Below are 19,354 nucleotides of genomic sequence, written 5' to 3'. Positions count from 1 at the left end.
TCCAAAAATAAAACAATGAATAAAATAATATATATATATTTTTTTTCCTTTTTGGAAATTGATCCGGGGCCTACAAAAGGGCACCAGTTGCTCATGCCTGCTCTAGATTGCGTCCTAAATTTCACCCCATTCCCTTTATAGTGTACTTCTTTTGACCGGGTCCCATACTATATAGGGAATAGGGTGCCATTTGGGATGCATATTCTCTCTAGTCTTTGCCATTGACTGATTGAAACAGATCACCTGCTGCAGCTTTGTGGGCTTTTTGGCTTGCCAGGCATAGGCAGCAACACACACCCCCTGATTACTGAACCAGCAGGCAGCGACACACACACCCCCTGATTACTGAACCAGCAGGCAGCGACACACACACCCCCTGATTACTGAACCAGCAGGCAGCGACACACACACCCCCTGATTACTGAACCAGCAGGCAACGACACACACACACCCTGATTACTGAACCAGCAGGCAGCGACACACACACCCCCTGATTACTGAACCAGCAGGCAGCGACATACACACACCCTGATTACTGAACCAGCAGGCAGCGACACACACACCCCCTGATTACTGAACCAGCAGGCAGCGACACACACACCCCCTGATTACTGAACCAGCAGGCAACGACACACACACACCCTGATTACTGAACCAGCAGGCAGCGACACACACACCCCCTGATTACTGAACCAGCAGGCAACGACACACACACACCCTGATTACTGAACCAGCAGGCAGCGACACACACACCCCCTGATTACTGAACCAGCAGGCAGCGACACACACACACCCTGATTACTGAACCAGCAGGCAGCGACACACACACCCCCTGATTACTGAACCAGCAGGCAGCGACACACACACACCCTGATTACTGAACCAGCAGGCAGTGACACACACACCCCCTGATTACTGAACCAGCAGGCAGCGACACACACACACCCTGATTACTGAACCAGCAGGCAGCGACACACACCCCCTGATTACTGAACCAGCAGGCATCGACACACACACCCCCTGATTACTGAACCAGCAGGCAGCGACACACACACCCTGATTACTGAACCAGCAGGCAGCGACACACACACCCCCTGATTACTGAACCAGCAGGCAGCGACACACACCCCCTGATTACTGAACCAGCAGGGTATACAGTTGTGTCCCAAATGGCACCTTACACTCTTTAAAAAAATGAACTATCTAGAACCTAAAAGGGTTATTCGGCTGTCTCCACAGAACCCTTTGAAGACCCCTTTTTGGTTCCAGGTAGAACCCGTTTGGTTTCAGGTAAAACTCTTTTGGGTTCCATGTACTGTAGGACCCTTTCCACAGAGACAACCGAAGAACCCTTTTGTGTATTCACTTTATAGTGCTTCGACTTTTGATCAGGGCCCATCACTATGTAGGGAATAGGGTGCCATTTGTCACGCAGCCCCAGGACATTGACTTTGTTGTGAGGAGTTTATGACATATGAATGATTAAAACGGTCAGGAGTAGATTGTGATTGTTGTGATGTAGCCCTCCGGAGAGAAACCGGAGAGAAAGCGAAAATTCCAAAATCTTTGTGACGTCTGAACAAAATTCGTTTATTAGGCTATGTGTCTCTGTGGAATTGAGGAATTTACGAATCTTGGCGCTTTTCGGTTTTCAACCAACACATCCGCACCACCATCACCGAGCATCATGTCTAGGAAGGTGGTATGTGTCATTGAGGTATAAAGAACGGGTATGCGTATGTATGTGATGATGACGAGGTACTGGCAGGTAGTAGTGATGATTGGTCCTTCGTGAACGAACAGCTCTTTTTGAACGGATCTTTCTGGTGAACGTCGGGAATCGAATCGCATTGGTGAAAGAGCCGTTATTTTGGCTCCCTGATTTGCATACTGCTTTTTGAGCTCAAAACAAGTTACAAAAGAATTATCTAAAGAGGGTGAATCCTCACTGCATAATCAATAAATAGCCGGGAGAGCGCGTCAATCTGGTCCACGCTGATTTTTTTCAGTGCATATAAACAAAAAATCATTTTCTTTGCGGGCCATCTAATAATCTGGCGAGGTAAAAATTTATTTGAACGCGCATTTCACGATCTGACATAATGGTAGTCGCTCTCATGCGCTGGAAACATTCGCGCGCTCACACGTGCGCAATGGCTGACAAACATTAGGATGTGTAGGCTACCCTTTTAACGAATTCATAAAAGAAACCCAGTGTAAACAAACGTTGCTGTAATCTGTTCACTGATACACTGACACATATGGTCTGCAGCATCATGGCAAATGGGTGTTATGGCAAATGCCACCTGTACATATGCTGCTTGATATTTATGTTGGTTGACATGGGCAAATATAGCCTACAGCAGCATCACAGAATAATGCAGCCAATTTAATACCTAAATCCCCACTGTATAACAAATCCAATAGCTTTGCTATCGATTTAAAATGTGAAATGTATGTTTTTTTATATGTTGGTTAATGTTTCCCTAGGTTTCGTCCCAAACTGCACCCTATTACCTATGTAGTCCACTACCTTTGACCAGAGACTATTTGGCCCTGGTCAAAAGTAGTGGACTATATAGGGCAGGACTGCCCAACCCTGTTCCTGGAGAGCTACCATCCTGTAGGTTTTTGCTCCAACCCTAATCTAGCACACCTGATTCTAATAATTAGCAGGTTGATAAGATCAATCAGGTTAGTAACACCTGGGGTTGGAGTGAAAACCTACAGGAGGGTAGCTCTCCATGAACAGGGTTGGGCAACCCTGATCTAGGGAATAGGGTGCCAGTTGGGAAGCAACCATGAGTATTCTGTGAAATGTTTTTTTTATTCTCCATTCAACAGGGTGCTCATCAACATAAACAGGCTTCTCAGCAGATCCCCTCTTTGGTGGAGCTGGATGAGGTTGACCTGGAGGAAAATGAAGCGCAGGTCAACATTAACCCACTTCCTGTTAGTTGTTCATACACCGGAAAGTTCTGGATATCAGTTTGGATTGAATGGTGCTCAGGTCATTCAAAATACACAGACAGGATATAAAACATTCAGGAAAAATTATATAGGGTGCCATTTGTGACGCATATGACCATTTTACGCCTGAGCAGCTTTGGCAGTAGCTGGAGCCAGTTGCTGGAACCTCATTGTGCCTTAGTCAAAGTTATCAATGAACAACCCCTTTACCAGAGTTAATAAAACCAGGATAAAAAGAAGAAAAAAAATGTATTACATCAAATTAGCCCTCATGTCCCTGTAGGCAGGACCCCGAAGCAAAGTTCAACAGTGAAGCGTTTGTCCTGAAGTTTCTTAAAACTATACTGTAGCAGATTACGCAAAGATCTCAAATGTTAGCGAATTCCCTTTTTAGTGCCTTACTCTTGACCAGGACCAATAACGCTCTGGTCAAAAGTTGTACTCTATATTTTTCTGTTGATGGCCATTTTGATAAAACAGAGTTTATCAACTCACTCCAACAAGTTGATTTATGACGCTGTGTATAATGAGATTAGTTTTGTTTTGTCCTTCAGGGGCTGACAGGGGCGGTTGCAAGACTCATGGTCGGCCTTAGGGTACGTATCAACACCTAAACCCTATGTATTTATATCATGGTAAGTAACAGCTGCAAGTAGGTTAGTGCTCTGTAACAATTACTAACCTACAGTATGTAACTACCATGTAGATACAGGTTATTGCACACAATGTAAAGTGGGAATAATTCATTGCAAAAAAATCAAGAGAACCTTGTGCACAGCAGTGTGTCTAGGTGCTGGTTTTGGCTGGAACAACTTGTTAATGGGTGTTATGACAGGTTGCCTATTCTGAATGTACTGTGTGAGGTAGGAGCTGATACAGGAGCAGGTTTCCTGGTTAGAGGACAAGGAGAGAGACTTGAGATTGCGTTTTAAAGAGTCTATACTCTTTCTTCTTTCAATCATAATCCATTCAGTTTCCATGATTGACTCGTGTGTGTGGATACTGTGAGGCACAGAGAACTGCAATAAAAGGATAAATGCAGGAGAGTTCTTCACAACTGCATGGGTTGTTTGGCACTGAACTAAAGGGCAAAGGAACTCCGGTATTTTAACAAATTAAATGGGTTGCAGGTGCGCTCAGAGTATAGAGATCTCTAGTGCCCAAAAGCCTGTAAAACATGGGCAGCGCCATTGAAGACAGATACGTAGAGATCTCTACACATCTCTATGGTTCAGATGTGCCTGTAATTAAAGGGACCGTTAACTAAAGAGTGCAATTAAAGGAACAATTAATTAAAGTGTGAGGAAAAATGACAGCCTTTTCTACAATGGGACCACACATGGTTTTGTGCCATTCCATTTGCGCCGTTTCAGCCACTATTATGAGCCGTCCTCCACTCAGCAGCCTCCACTGAATGGGACTAATCCATTTGACATTGGTTGAAGTATAATATGGATGGATAGAGTTGATTCCTGAAGCTTTAAGTGGAGTTTTCAGGTCTTTGGAGATGATAACTGACAGACATCCCAGTGGCCTAGGGCAGGGTTTCCCAAACTTGGTCCTGGGCCCAAACGGTATGGAGGACTAAAAGTGCCACAATTAAATAAATAAATACACCATTAAATAATTACTTAAATGTGTCATTAATTAATTAAAATTATAATTAAATACATAAATGTGTTATTAAATGTGTCATTAATTAATTCAAATACCGATTCATTTTATGTAAAATACATATATAATAATTTCACTATTTACATTTACATTTCATGGTCCTGCGTTGGAGTGCTTCCTGAATTACTTAAAACTGTCAAACTGACCCATCAAAAGTTGGTAGGCGGAACCTAACGCCTGATTGGTTACCCTCTGCATCAAGCCAAGACAAATCAATTCCGGATAATGTCAGCAGGTCCTGCTTCTACATCCTCTGCTAAGTTTAAAATGTCTCTAACCAACTCCCTGGAAAGTTCACGGAGATCCTCCATTGTCTCTATCCAGGTTGGCCTACTCTACTTCAGACCAAAGCAATGGATCAGACTAGATTCGCGTTAGCCCCGCCCACTGACTTTGATGGGTCAGTTTGACAGTTTTAAGTAATTCATGAATCACTGCAATGCAGGATCATGAAATGTAAATGTAAATAGTGAAATTATTATATATGTATTTTACATAAAATGAATCGGTATTTGAATTAATTAATGACACATTTAATAACACATTTATGTATTTAATTATAATTTTAATTAATTAATGACACATTTAAGTAATTATTTAATGGTGTATTTATTTATTTAATTGTGGCACTTTTAGTCCTCCATAAAACGGGGGCACGGCATGCTTTACATGAAAGTGCCTGGCTTTGGTTGATCCAATTTGCCAGATGTTGTCATCCAGTATTAGTCTAGCTCAGGGGTACTGAACTCTGACCCTACGAGGTCCGGAGCCTGCTGGTTTTCTGCTCTACCTGATCATTCATTGCACACACCTGGTGTCCCAGGTCTAAATCAATCCCTGATTGTGGAACTGGCTTCGAGGTCCAGAGTTGAGTTTGAGGGGCTAGCTTCTCCTGGTGAACCCTGCAAAGCACCATGGGAGCCAAGGGCTTAGCCAGTAAACAGAGAGTATAGAACCAAGCTCTCGGGCAACAACACTCAACTGCAAAAGGGTTTTCCAGGACAATGATGACTTGGTCTTTGACATTGAAATCACTGTGAGTATTACTGCATCTGCTCTTTGTTTTGATTCAGATGTTTGAAATGGGTTTGTGTTTTGTAAAGATTGGGTTCATGTGTTGGGGTTGATGATGCATCTCTTGGGGTTGATTGTGGATCTTGATTGAATGGATACAAGCTTTTCATTTGTCATTGTGGTGGAGTTCAGTGCGGATACACGTAAATGCAGTTTGTAGTGTGATGCATTATATTGAGTGTATATTATTTATTTCTATAAATGCAATAGGTAAATAATCATGCATGCTGAAAATGTGATGTCTGACAAATCTCCATTCACTGTTTCTTTACCACTATTTATGACAGGAGGAGGAATTCCTCAGCTCTACTTTGTTGACGTTATACCTGAGACCACCAAACATAACATTCAGAACACATATTAGATAACAACACAGCTCTGTTTGGACTTGAAAGGGAATTTAGAATACAAAGTGGAACTTAAAAGCATCCAAAGTAGTCTCTAGACCAAAATGATGCAAAAAAGTCGAAGTTGTGAACTATTGGAACAGGGTAACTCCTAGACCCGTTATAGTTGTGGTGTTTGTCTAACCAGAGTTGTTTTCCGATGGCAGGAGGATGACGTGGAGACTCAGTTTGGAAAGGTCCACTGCACTCTGAAGGGGGTTCCCAAGGGCAACTGCCCCGTCATCATGACCTTCCACGATATTGGACTGAACTGTATGTTTTGTTGTTGTGAGAGAGCCCTGTCTGGGCTGTGCAGTTTATCTTCAGTTGATTGTTATTGTACACATCTGGCAGCTAAGTTCCATTCCATATTGATGTGCATCTAAACCAGTGAGCATACAGCGCTTTGATGACAAACAGAACTTTAAACAAATGACTGTTTTGTGTGTTAATTCAGGCTGTCATGACCTGTATGCAGTCACATATGGTTGTTCTATTCAATGTCAATTTCAAAAGCATCAATACACAAGAAAAACAACATTTAGGAGCACTTTGCTGAACTTGTCTTATATTCTCCCGTGTGTCTAGACAAGTCGTGCTTCAACCCCCTGTTCAGCCACGAGGACATGCAGGAGATCATGAGGCACTTTGCCGTGTGCCACGTCGATGCCCCTGGGCAGCATGAGGGTGCTTCCACTCTCTCCACCGAGTGAGTGACCAGTGCCACCCTCTCAAGTCAAGTCATCCTTTATTAGCAGCATGAATTTGTGCTTTGCAGGGGGGTTATTGAGTTGAAGATTCTCTGGTGGTTGCAGTCCTCCGTGTACCATGAAATAGAATATAAACAAATTAGTCAGCTCCAATGATTTACCGCCCGTAAGGCGGAGTGCTGCTAGTAAATTTGCATACAAACACATTCAACAAAATGTACATACATACATACATACAGTAGACACCTGCATAGAAAGTGACCTTGAAAACAAACAGAATGGGTGGGCTGCTATCAGAGTTCAACAGCAATGAGGATGTAGGTCAGTGACGCCCGGTCTGAGAGACACAAGCTGGGATCTAGTCCCATCTGTTGTTAGTGGACACTGGGATCTAGTCCCATCTGTTGTTAGTGGACACTGGGATCTAGTCCCATCTGTTAGTCTTAGTGGACACTGGGATCTAGTCCCATCTGTTAGTCTTAGTGGACACTGGGATCTAGTCCCATCTGTTAGTCTTAGTGGACACTGGGATCTAGTCCCATCTGTTAGTCTTAGTGGACACTGGGACTAACAGCAGCTGCCTGCCATGCTAATCCACTGTCACATGGCACCTGGTCCACAAGACTCTTAAACAGTCAACATCAGGGGACTGGGTCACTGCTAGGCTAGTGTAGTTCCCTCTACCTGAATGTTCAGGTAGTAGAAGTATCCAGTGAGAAAAGAGATGATGTTCAGAGGGTAGAAAGAGAATAACAAGGCACCAGCAGATGATAACAAATGGATGGGAAATTCAATTAAAAAATGTCAACATGTTTGAGAGACTAGTTTGGCAGAATAACATTATGGTTGCGTCCTAAATGGCTCCCTATGTAGTGCATTACTTTTGACCAGAGGCTTTGGTCAAAAGTAGTGCACTATATAGGGAATAGGGTGCCATTTGGGATGCATCCATGACTTGTATCGTGTTAGAGAGGATGAGGAGCACCGGAGGTAACTTGTTCTGGTCTTCCGCTGCAGGTACACCTACCCCTCTATGGACCAGCTCTCTGAGACTCTCCCTCAGGTCCTCAAGCACTTTCGGTAAGTCCCAAATCAACGTTTATTCGCCACATACACAGTTTACAGCTGGTATAAACAGTGCAGCTAAATGTGTACTGGCAAGCTCCCTCAACAGTGCAGTACAAATACCAATAAAAACATGATTTCACTTATGATTGATTTTGTTTTACCATTGAGGAAAATTTTGGAAATACGTGTTTTAATAAAAGTGTTATCCTCCGGGATCAAAAACACATTTTTTTTTCTGTGGATAACTAAATATAATTTAAATTACATTCACGTAGAGGTTTACATCCTCTTCTTATTAGAAGCTTCAAACTCCCATCAAACCTCCTGTTGTTTCCCTTCAGGTTTAAGAGTGTCATTGGACTGGGCAGTGGTGCTGGTGCCTACACCCTCGCGAAATTCGCTGTGAGTTGATTTTTGTTGCTGTTGAACTCTTTGTTTTTGTTTAAATTGAGCAGCCATGATTAAACTAAGATTTTAAACCTAGTAAAAGTCCTTCCAACATACCACAGTGTTGAAACCGGCAACATAATCGTGATCATTTTTATTGCCAAGCAGCAAGTCCTTTGGAATGTTATTTTGTTTGCACACATCTACACTGTTCTGTACTGTACAGACACTGAATAGACGGTGTGGTGGTTATCCTTACGTTAGACGAACCACTGAAACAATGAAGCTTATAGTAGATATCACAACAAAGTTTATCTTGCTGTACAAGTGTTTGTGTCATTTCCTGCTCTCTGAATCCTAAATATGTCCCAAATGGGTTGTGCTATGTTCTTCATCTCTTTATTCTTCCTGGCTACAGCTGAACCATCCAGAGAAGGTTGAGGGACTTGTCCTCATCAACATCAATGCACGTGCTGAGAGCGTGATAGATTCACTTACACACAAGGTAGCATAACTAACATAACTTTAAGTGCTTTTGAAACTGTAAATAAATAAGAATATGTCAGGTTTGTATTAGTTTATTATTATTATTAAGACCCTCCAACATAACAATCCACATTGTGGTCTTTCAGGCTAAGCTCATGGTGACGCGCTGATTTACTCTGATAGAGTTGAATTCTTAGGGGATTACGTATAGATCTGCTTTAATGATCTTTGTGTTTGATCAGAGCCTGGTTTGGGGAGCATGCACACACACACCTCTGTAAACTCCCAACTCTCTCTCTGTTCAGATGACTGGCTGGATCACAGCACTACCTGATCATGTTCTAAACCACATGTTTGGAAAGGTAAGGGTTAGATAGACACAGGAACAACACTAACACCTTAATTACTACTTCTGTTCCATCTACTACACTACAACCACTGACAGTCCGTATCGAAAGAGCAACGAATTGTTTTGAAACATCCTAAAGATGTAGTTTTGTTCAATAAACTGTCAATATAAGACTTCTGTCCCCCTCTGGAAGCTACAGTACCTTGCAAAAGTATTCATCCCCCTTGGCGTTTTTACTATTTTTGTTGCGTTACAACCTGTAATTTAAATTGGTTTTTATTTGGATTTCATGTAATGGACATACACAAAATAGTCCAAATTGGTGAAGTGGAATGAAAAAAATAACTTGTTACAAAAAATTATAAAAAGTAAATAATGGAAAAGTGGTGTGTGCATATGTTTTCACCCCCTTTGCTATGAAGCCCCTAAATAAGATCTGGTGCAACCAATTACCTTCAGAAGTCACAGAATTAGTTAGATTGCACACAGGTGGACTTTATTTTTTTTACACACCTGTTCTGAAAGGCCCCCGAGTCTGTAACACCACTAAGCAAGGGGCACCATGAAGACCAAGGAGCTCTCCAAACAGGTCAGGGACAAAGTTGTGGAGAAGTAGAGATCAGGGTTGGGTTAGAAAAAAATATCCCAAACTTTGAACATCCCACGGAGCACCATTTAAATCCATTATAAAAAAAATTGAAAGAATATGGCACGACAACAAACCTGCCAAGAGAGGGCCGCCCACCAAAACTCACGGACCAGGCAAGGGGGGCATTAATCAGAGAGGCAACAAAGACACCAAAGATAACACTGAAGGAGCTGCAAAGCTCCACAGCGGCGATTGGAGTATCTGTCCATAGGACCACTTTAAGCCGTACACTTCACAGAGGTGGGCTTTACAGAAGAGTGGCCAGAAAAAGGCCATTGCTTAAACAAAAAAATAAGCAAACACGTTTGGTGTTTGCCAAAAGGCATGTGGGAGACTCCCCAAACAAATGGAAGAAGGTACTCTGGTCAGATGAGACTAAAATTGAGCTTTTTGGCCATCAAGGAAAGCGCTATGTCTGGCGCAAACCCAACACCTCTCATCACCCCGAGAACACCATCCTGCTGTGGGGATGTTTTTCATTGGCAGGGACTGGGAAACTGGTCAGAATTGAAGGAATGATGGATGGCGCTAAATAAAGGGGAATTCTTGAGGGAAACCTGTTTCAGTCTTCCAGAGATTTGAGACTGGGACGGAGGTTCACCTTCCAGCAGGACAATGACCCTAAGCATACTGCTAAAGCAACACTTGAGTGGTTTAAAGGGAAACATTTAAATGTCTTGGAATGGCCTCGTCAAAGCCCAGACCTCAATCCAATTGAGAATCTGTGGGATGATTTAAAGATTGCTGTACACCAGCGGAACCCATCCAACTTGAAGGAGCTGGTGAAGTTTTGCCTTGAAGAATGGGCAAAAATCCCAGTGGCTAGATGTGCCAAGCTTATAGAGACATACCCCAAGAGACTTGCAGCTGTAATTGCTGCAAAAGGTGGCTCTACAAAGTATTGACTTTGGGGGGGTGAATAGTTATGCACGCTCAAGTTTTCAGTTTTTTTGTCTTATTTGTTGTTTGTTTCACAATAAAAAAATATTTTGCATCTTCAAAGTGGTAGGCATGTTGTGTAAATCAAATGATACAAACCCCCCGAAAATCCATTTTAATTCCAGGTTGTAAGGCAACAAAATAGGGAAAATGCCAAGGGGGTGAATACTTTTGCAAGCCACTGTATATACCTGAGTATGAATGATACAATTACATTTATATTTAAATAGCTGTGAATTGTTGTGAAACATCAACCCCTTGTTATGGATGTTTATAGTCAGTGTCATAACACATTACGTGTATTATACACAATGTTATAACGTATGTACTTCATAGAAAGCGTTACCATTGAGTTGTATTATTTGTGCATTAGGAGGAGATCCAGAACAACCCTGATCTGATCGCCACATACCGCAACCACATCACCAATGATGTCAACCAGTCCAACCTGGCCCAGTTCCTCAAGTCCTACCAGAGCCGCAGGGACCTAGAGATCGAGAGGCCTGTCCCGGGGGGAAACCTTAACGTCAGGACTCTGAAGTACGTCACACGGACCGACTCCACATCAGGGCCCTGACTCTTACCTGACCACATGACCTGACCAGGGAAAACTCAGGGCCCTAGCTACTCATGATTGTTTCAGATATGATATTGACTATGAGCATTAGTTCTATTGACTGAGTATTAGTTATGATATTTACTATGAGCATTATTAGTTAAGTAGCTAATTAATCTGCTGACTCCTGCAGGTGCCCTGCACTGCTGGTGGTGGGAGACAGCTCCCCTGCAGTCGAGGCTGTGGTCGAGAGCAACGCAAAGCTCAACCCAACACAGACAACACTGCTCAAGGTGAGTTTAATGTGTGACTCAGACAGATTATTTATTACTGTCAAAAGTAGTTTGTAAGTAAAGATCCAGAAGCACAGTGTCATTGACCATCCAAGAACAATGCATGTGATTTGGTAATGAGAAGGGGTTGTTAAGATAATGGTGATTGGTTGACCCATGATCGTTTGTCTTTGTCCAATCAGATGGCTGACTGTGGAGGACTTCCCCAGGTGAGCCAGCCTGGCAAACTGACAGAGGCCTTCAAGTACTTCATCCAGGGCATGGGTTACAGTAAGTATCAGCTCAGGATAATGGATCTAATTGGAAGATGATGTTAATCTTAGTGCATGTCAACAAGGTATCACCTGTAGTCAGTGGTAGCATGCACAGAATAAGAGAATGAGAATCTCACACATGGAATATTACTGCTCCCCAATATTCCAGAAGCCGTCGTCAGCGTGCACTGAGGAACTAAAATGTAGCTACCAGCTTCCTAGTGTACCAAGAGACTAACTTTCAGATTGAATAGAGCCCTTGGGGTCTGGTCAAAAGCAGTGCACTACAGTGCCTTCAGAAAGTATTCAGACCCCTTGACTTTTTCCACATTTTGTTACGTTACAGCCTTTTTCTAAAATTGATTAAATAGTTTTTCCCCCTCATCAATCTACATACAATACCCCATAATGACAAAGCAAAAAGTCTTTTTGAATTTTTTGCTAATTTATAAAAAATGGATATCACATTTATATAAGTATTCAGACCCTTTACTCAGTACTTTGTTGAAACGCATTTGGCAGCGATTACAGCCTCGAGTCTTCTTGGGTATGACGCTACAAGCTTGGCACACCTTTATTTGGGGAGTTTCTTCCATTCTTCTCTGCAGATCCTCTCAAGCTCTGTCAGGTTGGATGGGGAGTGTTGCTGCACAGCTATTTTCAGGTCTCTCCAGAGATGTTCGATCGGGTTCAAGTCCGGTCTGTGGCTGGGCCACTCAAGGACATTCAGAGACTTGTCCTGAAGCCACTCCTGTGTTGTCTTGGCTGTGTGCTTAGGGTCGTTGTCCTGTTGGAAGGTGAACCTTCGCCCCAGTCTGAGGTCTGGAGCACTCTAGAGCAGGTTTTTATCAAGGATCTCTCTGTACTGTTCATCTTTCCCTCGATCCTGACTGGTCTCCCAGTCCCTGCCGCTGAAAAACATCCCCACAGCATGATGCTGCCACCACCATGCTTCACCGTAGGGATGGTGCCAGGTTTCCTCCAGACGTGACGCTTGGCATTCAGGCCAAAGAGTTAAATATTGGTTTCATCAGACCAGAGAATCTTGTTTCTCATAGACAGTCTTTAGGTGCCTTTTGGCAAACTCAAAGTGGGCTGTCATGTGCCTTTTACATAAGGAGTGGTTTCCATCTGGCCACTCTACCATAAATGCATGATTGGTGGAGTGCTGCAGTGATGGGAGAACCTTACAGAAGGACAACCATCTCCACAAAGGAACTCTAGAGCCCTGTCAGAGTGACCATCGGGTTATTGGTCACCTCGCTGACCAAGGCCGTTCTCCCACGATTGCTCAGCTCTAGGAAGAGTCTAGGTGGTTCCACACTTCTTCCATTTAAGAACGATGGAGGCCACTGTGTTCTTGGGGACCTTCAATGCTGCAGACATTTTTTGGTACCCTTCCCCGGATCTGTGCCTCGACACAATCCTGTCTTGGAGCTCTACGGACAATTCCTTCGACCTCATGGCTTGGTTTATTTCTCTGACATGCACTGTCAACTGGGAGACCTTATATACACAGGTGTGTGCCTTTCCAAATCATGTCCAATTGATTTTACCACAGGTGGACTCCAAGTTTTAGAAACATCTCAAGGATGATCAATGGAAACAGGATACACCTGAGCTCAATTTCAAGTCTCATAGCAAAGGGTCTGAATACTTATGAAAATAAGGTATTTCTGTTAATACATTTGCAAAAATATCTAAACCTGTTTTTGCTTTGTCATTATGGGGTATTGTGTGTAGATTGCTGAGGATAAAACATTTTAAAATTTAGAATAAGGCTGTAAGGTAACAAAGTGGAAAAAGTCAAGGGGTCTGAATACTTTCCGAAGGCACTGTATATATATTTTTTTTAAATTTTAGTCCGTTAGCAGACGCTCTTATCCAGAGCGACTTACAGTTAGTGCATACATTTTCATACTGGCCCCCCACAACCCTGGCGTTGAAAGCACCATGCTCTACCAACTGAGCTACAGGGGACTATATATATGTATGTAATAGGGTGTAATTTGGAACTCACCCTAACGGTCTCTCCTGCCTTCCCCTAGTGTCCTCGGCCAGCATGACCAGACTGGTGAGGTCCCGTACTGCCTCAGGCTCCAGCATCGCCTCCTGCGACAGCAACAGGAGCCACTCTCATAGCAACGACAACCAGCCCGCCCGGCCTCACACCGACGTGTCCGTGGAGAGTGTCTCCAACAGCACCGTGGATCAGACCGTTGTCATGTCCAGCAGCAAGACTGAGGACACCTGCTAGTGCCTTTGGTCACTGAAAGGTCCTAGGTTGTGTCCCAAATGGCACCCTATTTCCTATATAGTGCGCTACTTTTGACGTCAAAAAGTAGTGCATTATGTGGGAAATAGGATGCCATTTGGGACGCAGCCCCTGTGTCCCTAACCTCATAACCCCTGTCCATTCCCTACTGCCTGTGTTGCTGCTGACAATAAACCTCATAACCCCTGTCCTGTCCTGTCCATTCCCTACCCTACTGCCTGTGTTGCTGCTGACAATAAACCACAACATGCTACTATGATAGAGGACAGTATCTATGCTCTGTTCTCACTGCATTGTGGGTAATAGAGTTTATACCCAATGGTTGCCATACTGTATGTAATTTGGGTGATATGTAATCTGTATGGATGTTCCTCTATGTATTGTTTTTATTGTAAGAATGTTACAATGCCAGAGCAGCATCAAATTGAGGACTCCCTGTTTTGTTTCTGTTGTAGAACATGATATGTAACACATAAATCATAATGACGCTTAAATAAGCCCTGAATTATGTCAAATATTTTACATATGTTTGGTCAAAACTTTCCAATGCTGAAAAACTGATTATTTTGATAGAAATGCAATGTATGAGAGAAATAGCAAAAAATGCAGCAGAAATTATTTTGAAAAGATTTGTCACAACCCAAATCTTCATACTGGTACATAATACTGTTTGTATTTATTTGAACCAATAAAATGTGACTTCCTGGATAGAGGTTGTTGTTGTTTATGATATGGTACATTGACCAATGAAATAAGTTACAACACTTATTCAGCTGATCTCAAATTTCAATCAATCAAAGCTGATACACTTTTGACCTCCGAGAGCAAATAACTGACTTGACAATGCAGACATTGAGGCAAACATTATTGTTAATTAAGAGTCAATGGAAATAAACGCAAAACTGAGAATGTGAGAGAATCTTGTCTGATATACACTTTGCAATAAACTCTACAAAATACTTGACAAAATGTTTTGAGTTCAACAGTACATACACAGTGAGCTTAATGACATGACACAAAAAGAGTCAAGCAAAACAGAAGAGTATAAAACAGGATGACCACTCCAGTGGTTAATGCCCTAACTTGGTAGAAGATTATCCCCATATGAATATGACGCATAATTACAATAGGTTTGACCCCTGTATCCTACTATAACATCATCACAAATATAAATTAACAGCCACACAGAAAGACTCATGTGAAGGTGAAATTACAGAGGAGGAACTTCTGGATGCAATTAAAGACTTTAAGTCCGGGAAAACTCCAGGGTTGGATGGCATACCAATCGAGGTATACCAAACCTTTTTTGATATACTAAGAGGACCGTTATTAGCATGTTTTAACCACTCCTATGTAAATGGTAGATTATCTGACACTCAAGAAGAAGGTCTGATCTCATTATTACTGAAACAGGATACAAGTGGAAAATATAAAGATCCAGTCCATTTACAAAATTGGAGGCCACTTACACTTCAGTGTTGTGATGCAAAAATCCTAGCAAAATGTATAGCGCATAGAATTAAAAAGGTATTGTCGGATATTATTCATTCTAATCAGACAGGTTTTTTACATGGAAGATACATTGGAGATAATATAAGGCAAGTATTGGAAACAATAGAACACCATGGAAAATATGGGAAACCAGGCCTGCTATTCATAGCAGACTTCGAAAAGGCATTTGATAAAGTTCGACTGGAATTTATATATAAATGCCTGGAGCATTTCAATTTTGGAGAATCTCTTATAAAATGGGTCAAAATCATGTATAGTAACCCTAGGTGTAAAATAGTAAATAATGGCTATTTCTCAGAAAGTTTTAAACTGTCAAGAGGAGTGAAACAAGGTTGTCCACTATCAGCATATCTATTTATTGTGGCCATTGAGATGTTAGCTATTAAAATCAGATCCAATAATAATATCAGAGGATTAGAAATACAGGGCTTAAAAACAAAGGTGTCATTGTACACAGATGATTCATGTTTTCTTTTAGATCCACAACTAGAATCCCTCCACAGCCTCATAGAGGATCTAGATACATTTTCTAACCTCTCTGGATTAAAACCAAATTATGACAAATGTACTATATTACGTATTGGATCACTAAAAAATACAATTTTTACATTACCATGTAGTTTACCAATAAAATGGTCTGATGGTGATGTAGATATACTCGGAATACATATCCCAAAGGAAATAAATGATCTCACTTCAATAAATTTTAATAGAAAGTTAGCAAAAATAGATAAGATCTTACTACCATGGAAAGGAAAATACCTGTCAATTTGTGGAAAAATCACCCTGATTAACTCTTTAGTATTATCCCAGTTTACCTATTTGCTTATGGTCTTGCCTACGCCTAGCAAACAGTTTTTTAAATTATATGAGAAAAAAATATTCAATTTTATTTGGAACGGCAAGCCAGACAAAATTAAAAGAGCATATTTATATAATGAATATGAATTCGGAGGACAGAAATTATTAAATATTAAAGCATTAGACCTATCACTAAAATCTTCAGTCATCCAAAAGTTATACTTAAATCCGAACTGGTTCTCAAGCAAATTAGTAAGATTGTCTCACCCACTGTTCAAGAAAGGCCTTTTTCCCTTTATTCAGATTACAACCTCTCACTTTCAGTTATTTGAAAAGGAAATAATCTCCCAAATGTCACTATTTCTAAAACAAGCCATAGAAAGTTGGTTGCAATTTCAATTTAATCCTCCAGAAACGACAGAACAAATAATGCAACAAATATTGTGGTTAAATTCAAATATACTAATTGACAAAAAACCTTTATTTTTTTACAGAATGTTTAAAAAAGGTATAATCTTCGTAAATGATATCATCGGTAGGACTGGTGGAGTTATGTCGCACATGCAGCTAACAAAAACATATGGAAATGTCTGCTCTACCCAAAATTACACCAAATAATTGCAGCCTTACCGCAAAAGTGGAAGAGGAAAGTTGAAGGGGGAGAAAGTAAGGAACTTGTCTGTCGGCCTTGCATTAAAGAACATAATTGGTTAAGGAAAACTGTGATAAATAAAAAAGTATATCAGTTTCACTTAAGGACCAAAGGATTGACAGCCGTCCCATATAGATTGCAAAATAGTTGGGAAGAGATCTTTGACGTACCGATCCCATGGCATAGTGTTTATGAACTGACACGCAAAACGACACCGGATTCAAAAATTAGAATCTTTCAATTTAAATTATTATATAAAATTCTTGCTACCAATAGAATGTTATTTATATGGGGGATACAATCTTCCCAGCTCTGCAGATTTTGCTGTGAAGAGATAGAATCATTAGATCATTTGTTTTGGTTCTGTCCATTTGTAGCTTGTTTTTGGACACAGGTCCAGGAATGGCTAAAGGATTGCAATATTTACCTGGAACTAACCTTGCAGATAGCATTACTGGGTGATCTGAAAAGTCATAGTCAATCAATCAATAATAGAATAATACTTTTAGCAAAAATGATTATTTTTAATTCACAATCTGTAGAAGCAATGAGAATAGAAAGGTTCAGAACTTTTGTAAAACATCACAGTACGGTTGAAATATATATGGCAAATAGAAATCCTATATGGATGGTGTTAAGAGATAGATGGGAGGTATTGAATAGAGTTGAAGGATGGGACTAATAACAAATAACAACAAATAATAACAAAGATAGCTAATAATGTAAGCATACTGTGTCCATAATAAGTATATAGGTTGTATGTTGGGAGCTTTTGGGAAAGAGCACAGTTAGAAAGATATGGCATTTAGAAGCAAACCGGATGGACATCATGAAAATGATCGGAGAGGTTGAGAGTAGAAGAAGTTCAGGAGCAAAAAAAATAAATAAATAAATAAATATATATATATATATATATATAGATATAGAATTATTGTAAAATTAACTCTGTCCATAAAGTGTAGATAGTAAGTATAGACCGGAAGTAGAGGCCTGGGCGTTGTTGTTCACTAATTTACTCCAAGTAGGGAAAGGATGGTGGGGTTGAAAAGTAATAAAGGGGAATATATATATAAAAAATAAAATAAAACATGGGGGATTGGAAGTGATGCAGACAATTACATTGATAGAAGATGCAATCTATCTGCAATATTAAGCTGATCCATCCCCCCTAAAAGAAAAAAACATTTTTAAAAAAACACACAAATTTTTTTTTTATTAAGAGTCAATGGAAATAAACGCAAAACTGAGAATGTGAGAGAATCTTGTCTGATATACACTTTGCAATAAACTCTACAAAATACTTGACAAAATGTTTTGAGTTCAACAGTACATACACAGTGAGCTTAATGACATGACACAAAAAGAGTCAAGCAAAACAGAAGAGTATAAAACAGGATGACCACTCCAGTGGTTAATGCCCTAACTTGGTAGAAGATTATCCCCATATGAATATGACGCATAATTACAATAAGTTTGACCCCTGTATCCTACTATAACATCATCACAAATACACTGAGTGTATAAAACATTCCATGACATAGACTTCTGACCAGGTGAATCCTGGTGAACGCTATGATCCCTTATTGATGTCACTTGTTAAATCCACTTAAATCAGTGTAGATGAAGGGGAGACAGGTTAAAGAAGGAGTTTTAAGCCTTGAGACAATTGAGACACGGATTGTGTATGTGTACCATTCAGAGGGTGAATGGGCAAGACAAAATATTTAAGTGCATTTGAACAGGGTATGGTAGTAAGTGCCAGGCGCACCGGTTTGTGTCAAGAATTGCAACGCTGCTGTTTTTTTCACACTCAACAGTTTCCCATGTGTCTCAAGAATGGTCCACCACCCAAAGGACATCCAGCCAATTTGACACAACTGTGGGAAGCATTGGAGTCAACATGGGCCAGCATCCCTGTGGAACGCTTTTGGCACTTTGTAGAGTCCATACATTTAATTTCATTTACATTTCAGTCATTTAGCAGACGCTCTTATCCAGAGCGACTTACAGTTAGTGAGTGCATACATTATTTGTTTATACTGGCCCCCTGTGGGAATCGAACCCACAACCCTGGCGTTGCAAACGCCATGCTCTACCAACTGAGCTACATCCCTGCCGGCCATTCCCTCCCCTACCCTGGACGACGCTGGGCCAATTGTGCGCCGCCCCATGGGTCTCCCGGTCGCGGCCGGCTACAACAGAGCCTGGATTCGAACCAGGATCTCTAGTGGCACAGCTAGCACTGCGATGCAGTGCCTTAGACCACTGCGCCACTCGGGAGACTGGCCCAGTGCCCCGACGAATTGAGGGGGGGTGCAA

At 41.3% G+C, this 19,354-nt stretch overlaps 1 protein-coding gene across 3 annotated transcripts; it reads left to right on the top strand.

Annotated features, from left to right (window-relative positions):
• Positions 1–1,654: 1,654 nt before the first annotated feature.
• On the top strand, positions 1,655–14,770 carry LOC121585478 (protein NDRG1-like). Of its 3 annotated transcripts, none has more exons than XM_041901821.1 (13): positions 1,655–1,702; positions 2,845–2,931; positions 3,525–3,566; positions 6,272–6,377; positions 6,693–6,813; positions 7,832–7,894; positions 8,224–8,284; positions 8,688–8,774; positions 9,061–9,117; positions 11,066–11,232; positions 11,442–11,541; positions 11,724–11,811; positions 13,844–14,770. In XM_041901821.1, exons 1-13 carry the CDS (start codon positions 1,688–1,690, stop codon positions 14,050–14,052), a joined length of 1,203 nt encoding a protein of 400 aa, XP_041757755.1. In that variant the 5' UTR covers positions 1,655–1,687; the 3' UTR covers positions 14,053–14,770. The 3 variants fall into 3 exon arrangements, with proteins under 3 accessions (XP_041757755.1, XP_041757754.1, XP_041757756.1); XM_041901820.1 differs by having other exon boundaries at positions 2,845–2,952; XM_041901822.1 differs by lacking the exons at positions 1,655–1,702; positions 2,845–2,931; positions 3,525–3,566 and adding an exon at positions 5,593–5,680.
• Positions 14,771–19,354: the final 4,584 nt, after the last annotated feature.

Source organism: Coregonus clupeaformis, chromosome 17, assembly GCF_020615455.1.
Source record: "Coregonus clupeaformis isolate EN_2021a chromosome 17, ASM2061545v1, whole genome shotgun sequence".
Lineage (NCBI taxonomy): Eukaryota > Metazoa > Chordata > Actinopteri > Salmoniformes > Salmonidae > Coregonus > Coregonus clupeaformis.
The sequence above is the reverse complement of the archived record's forward strand: the minus strand, read 5'-3'. Positions and strand labels throughout refer to the sequence as shown.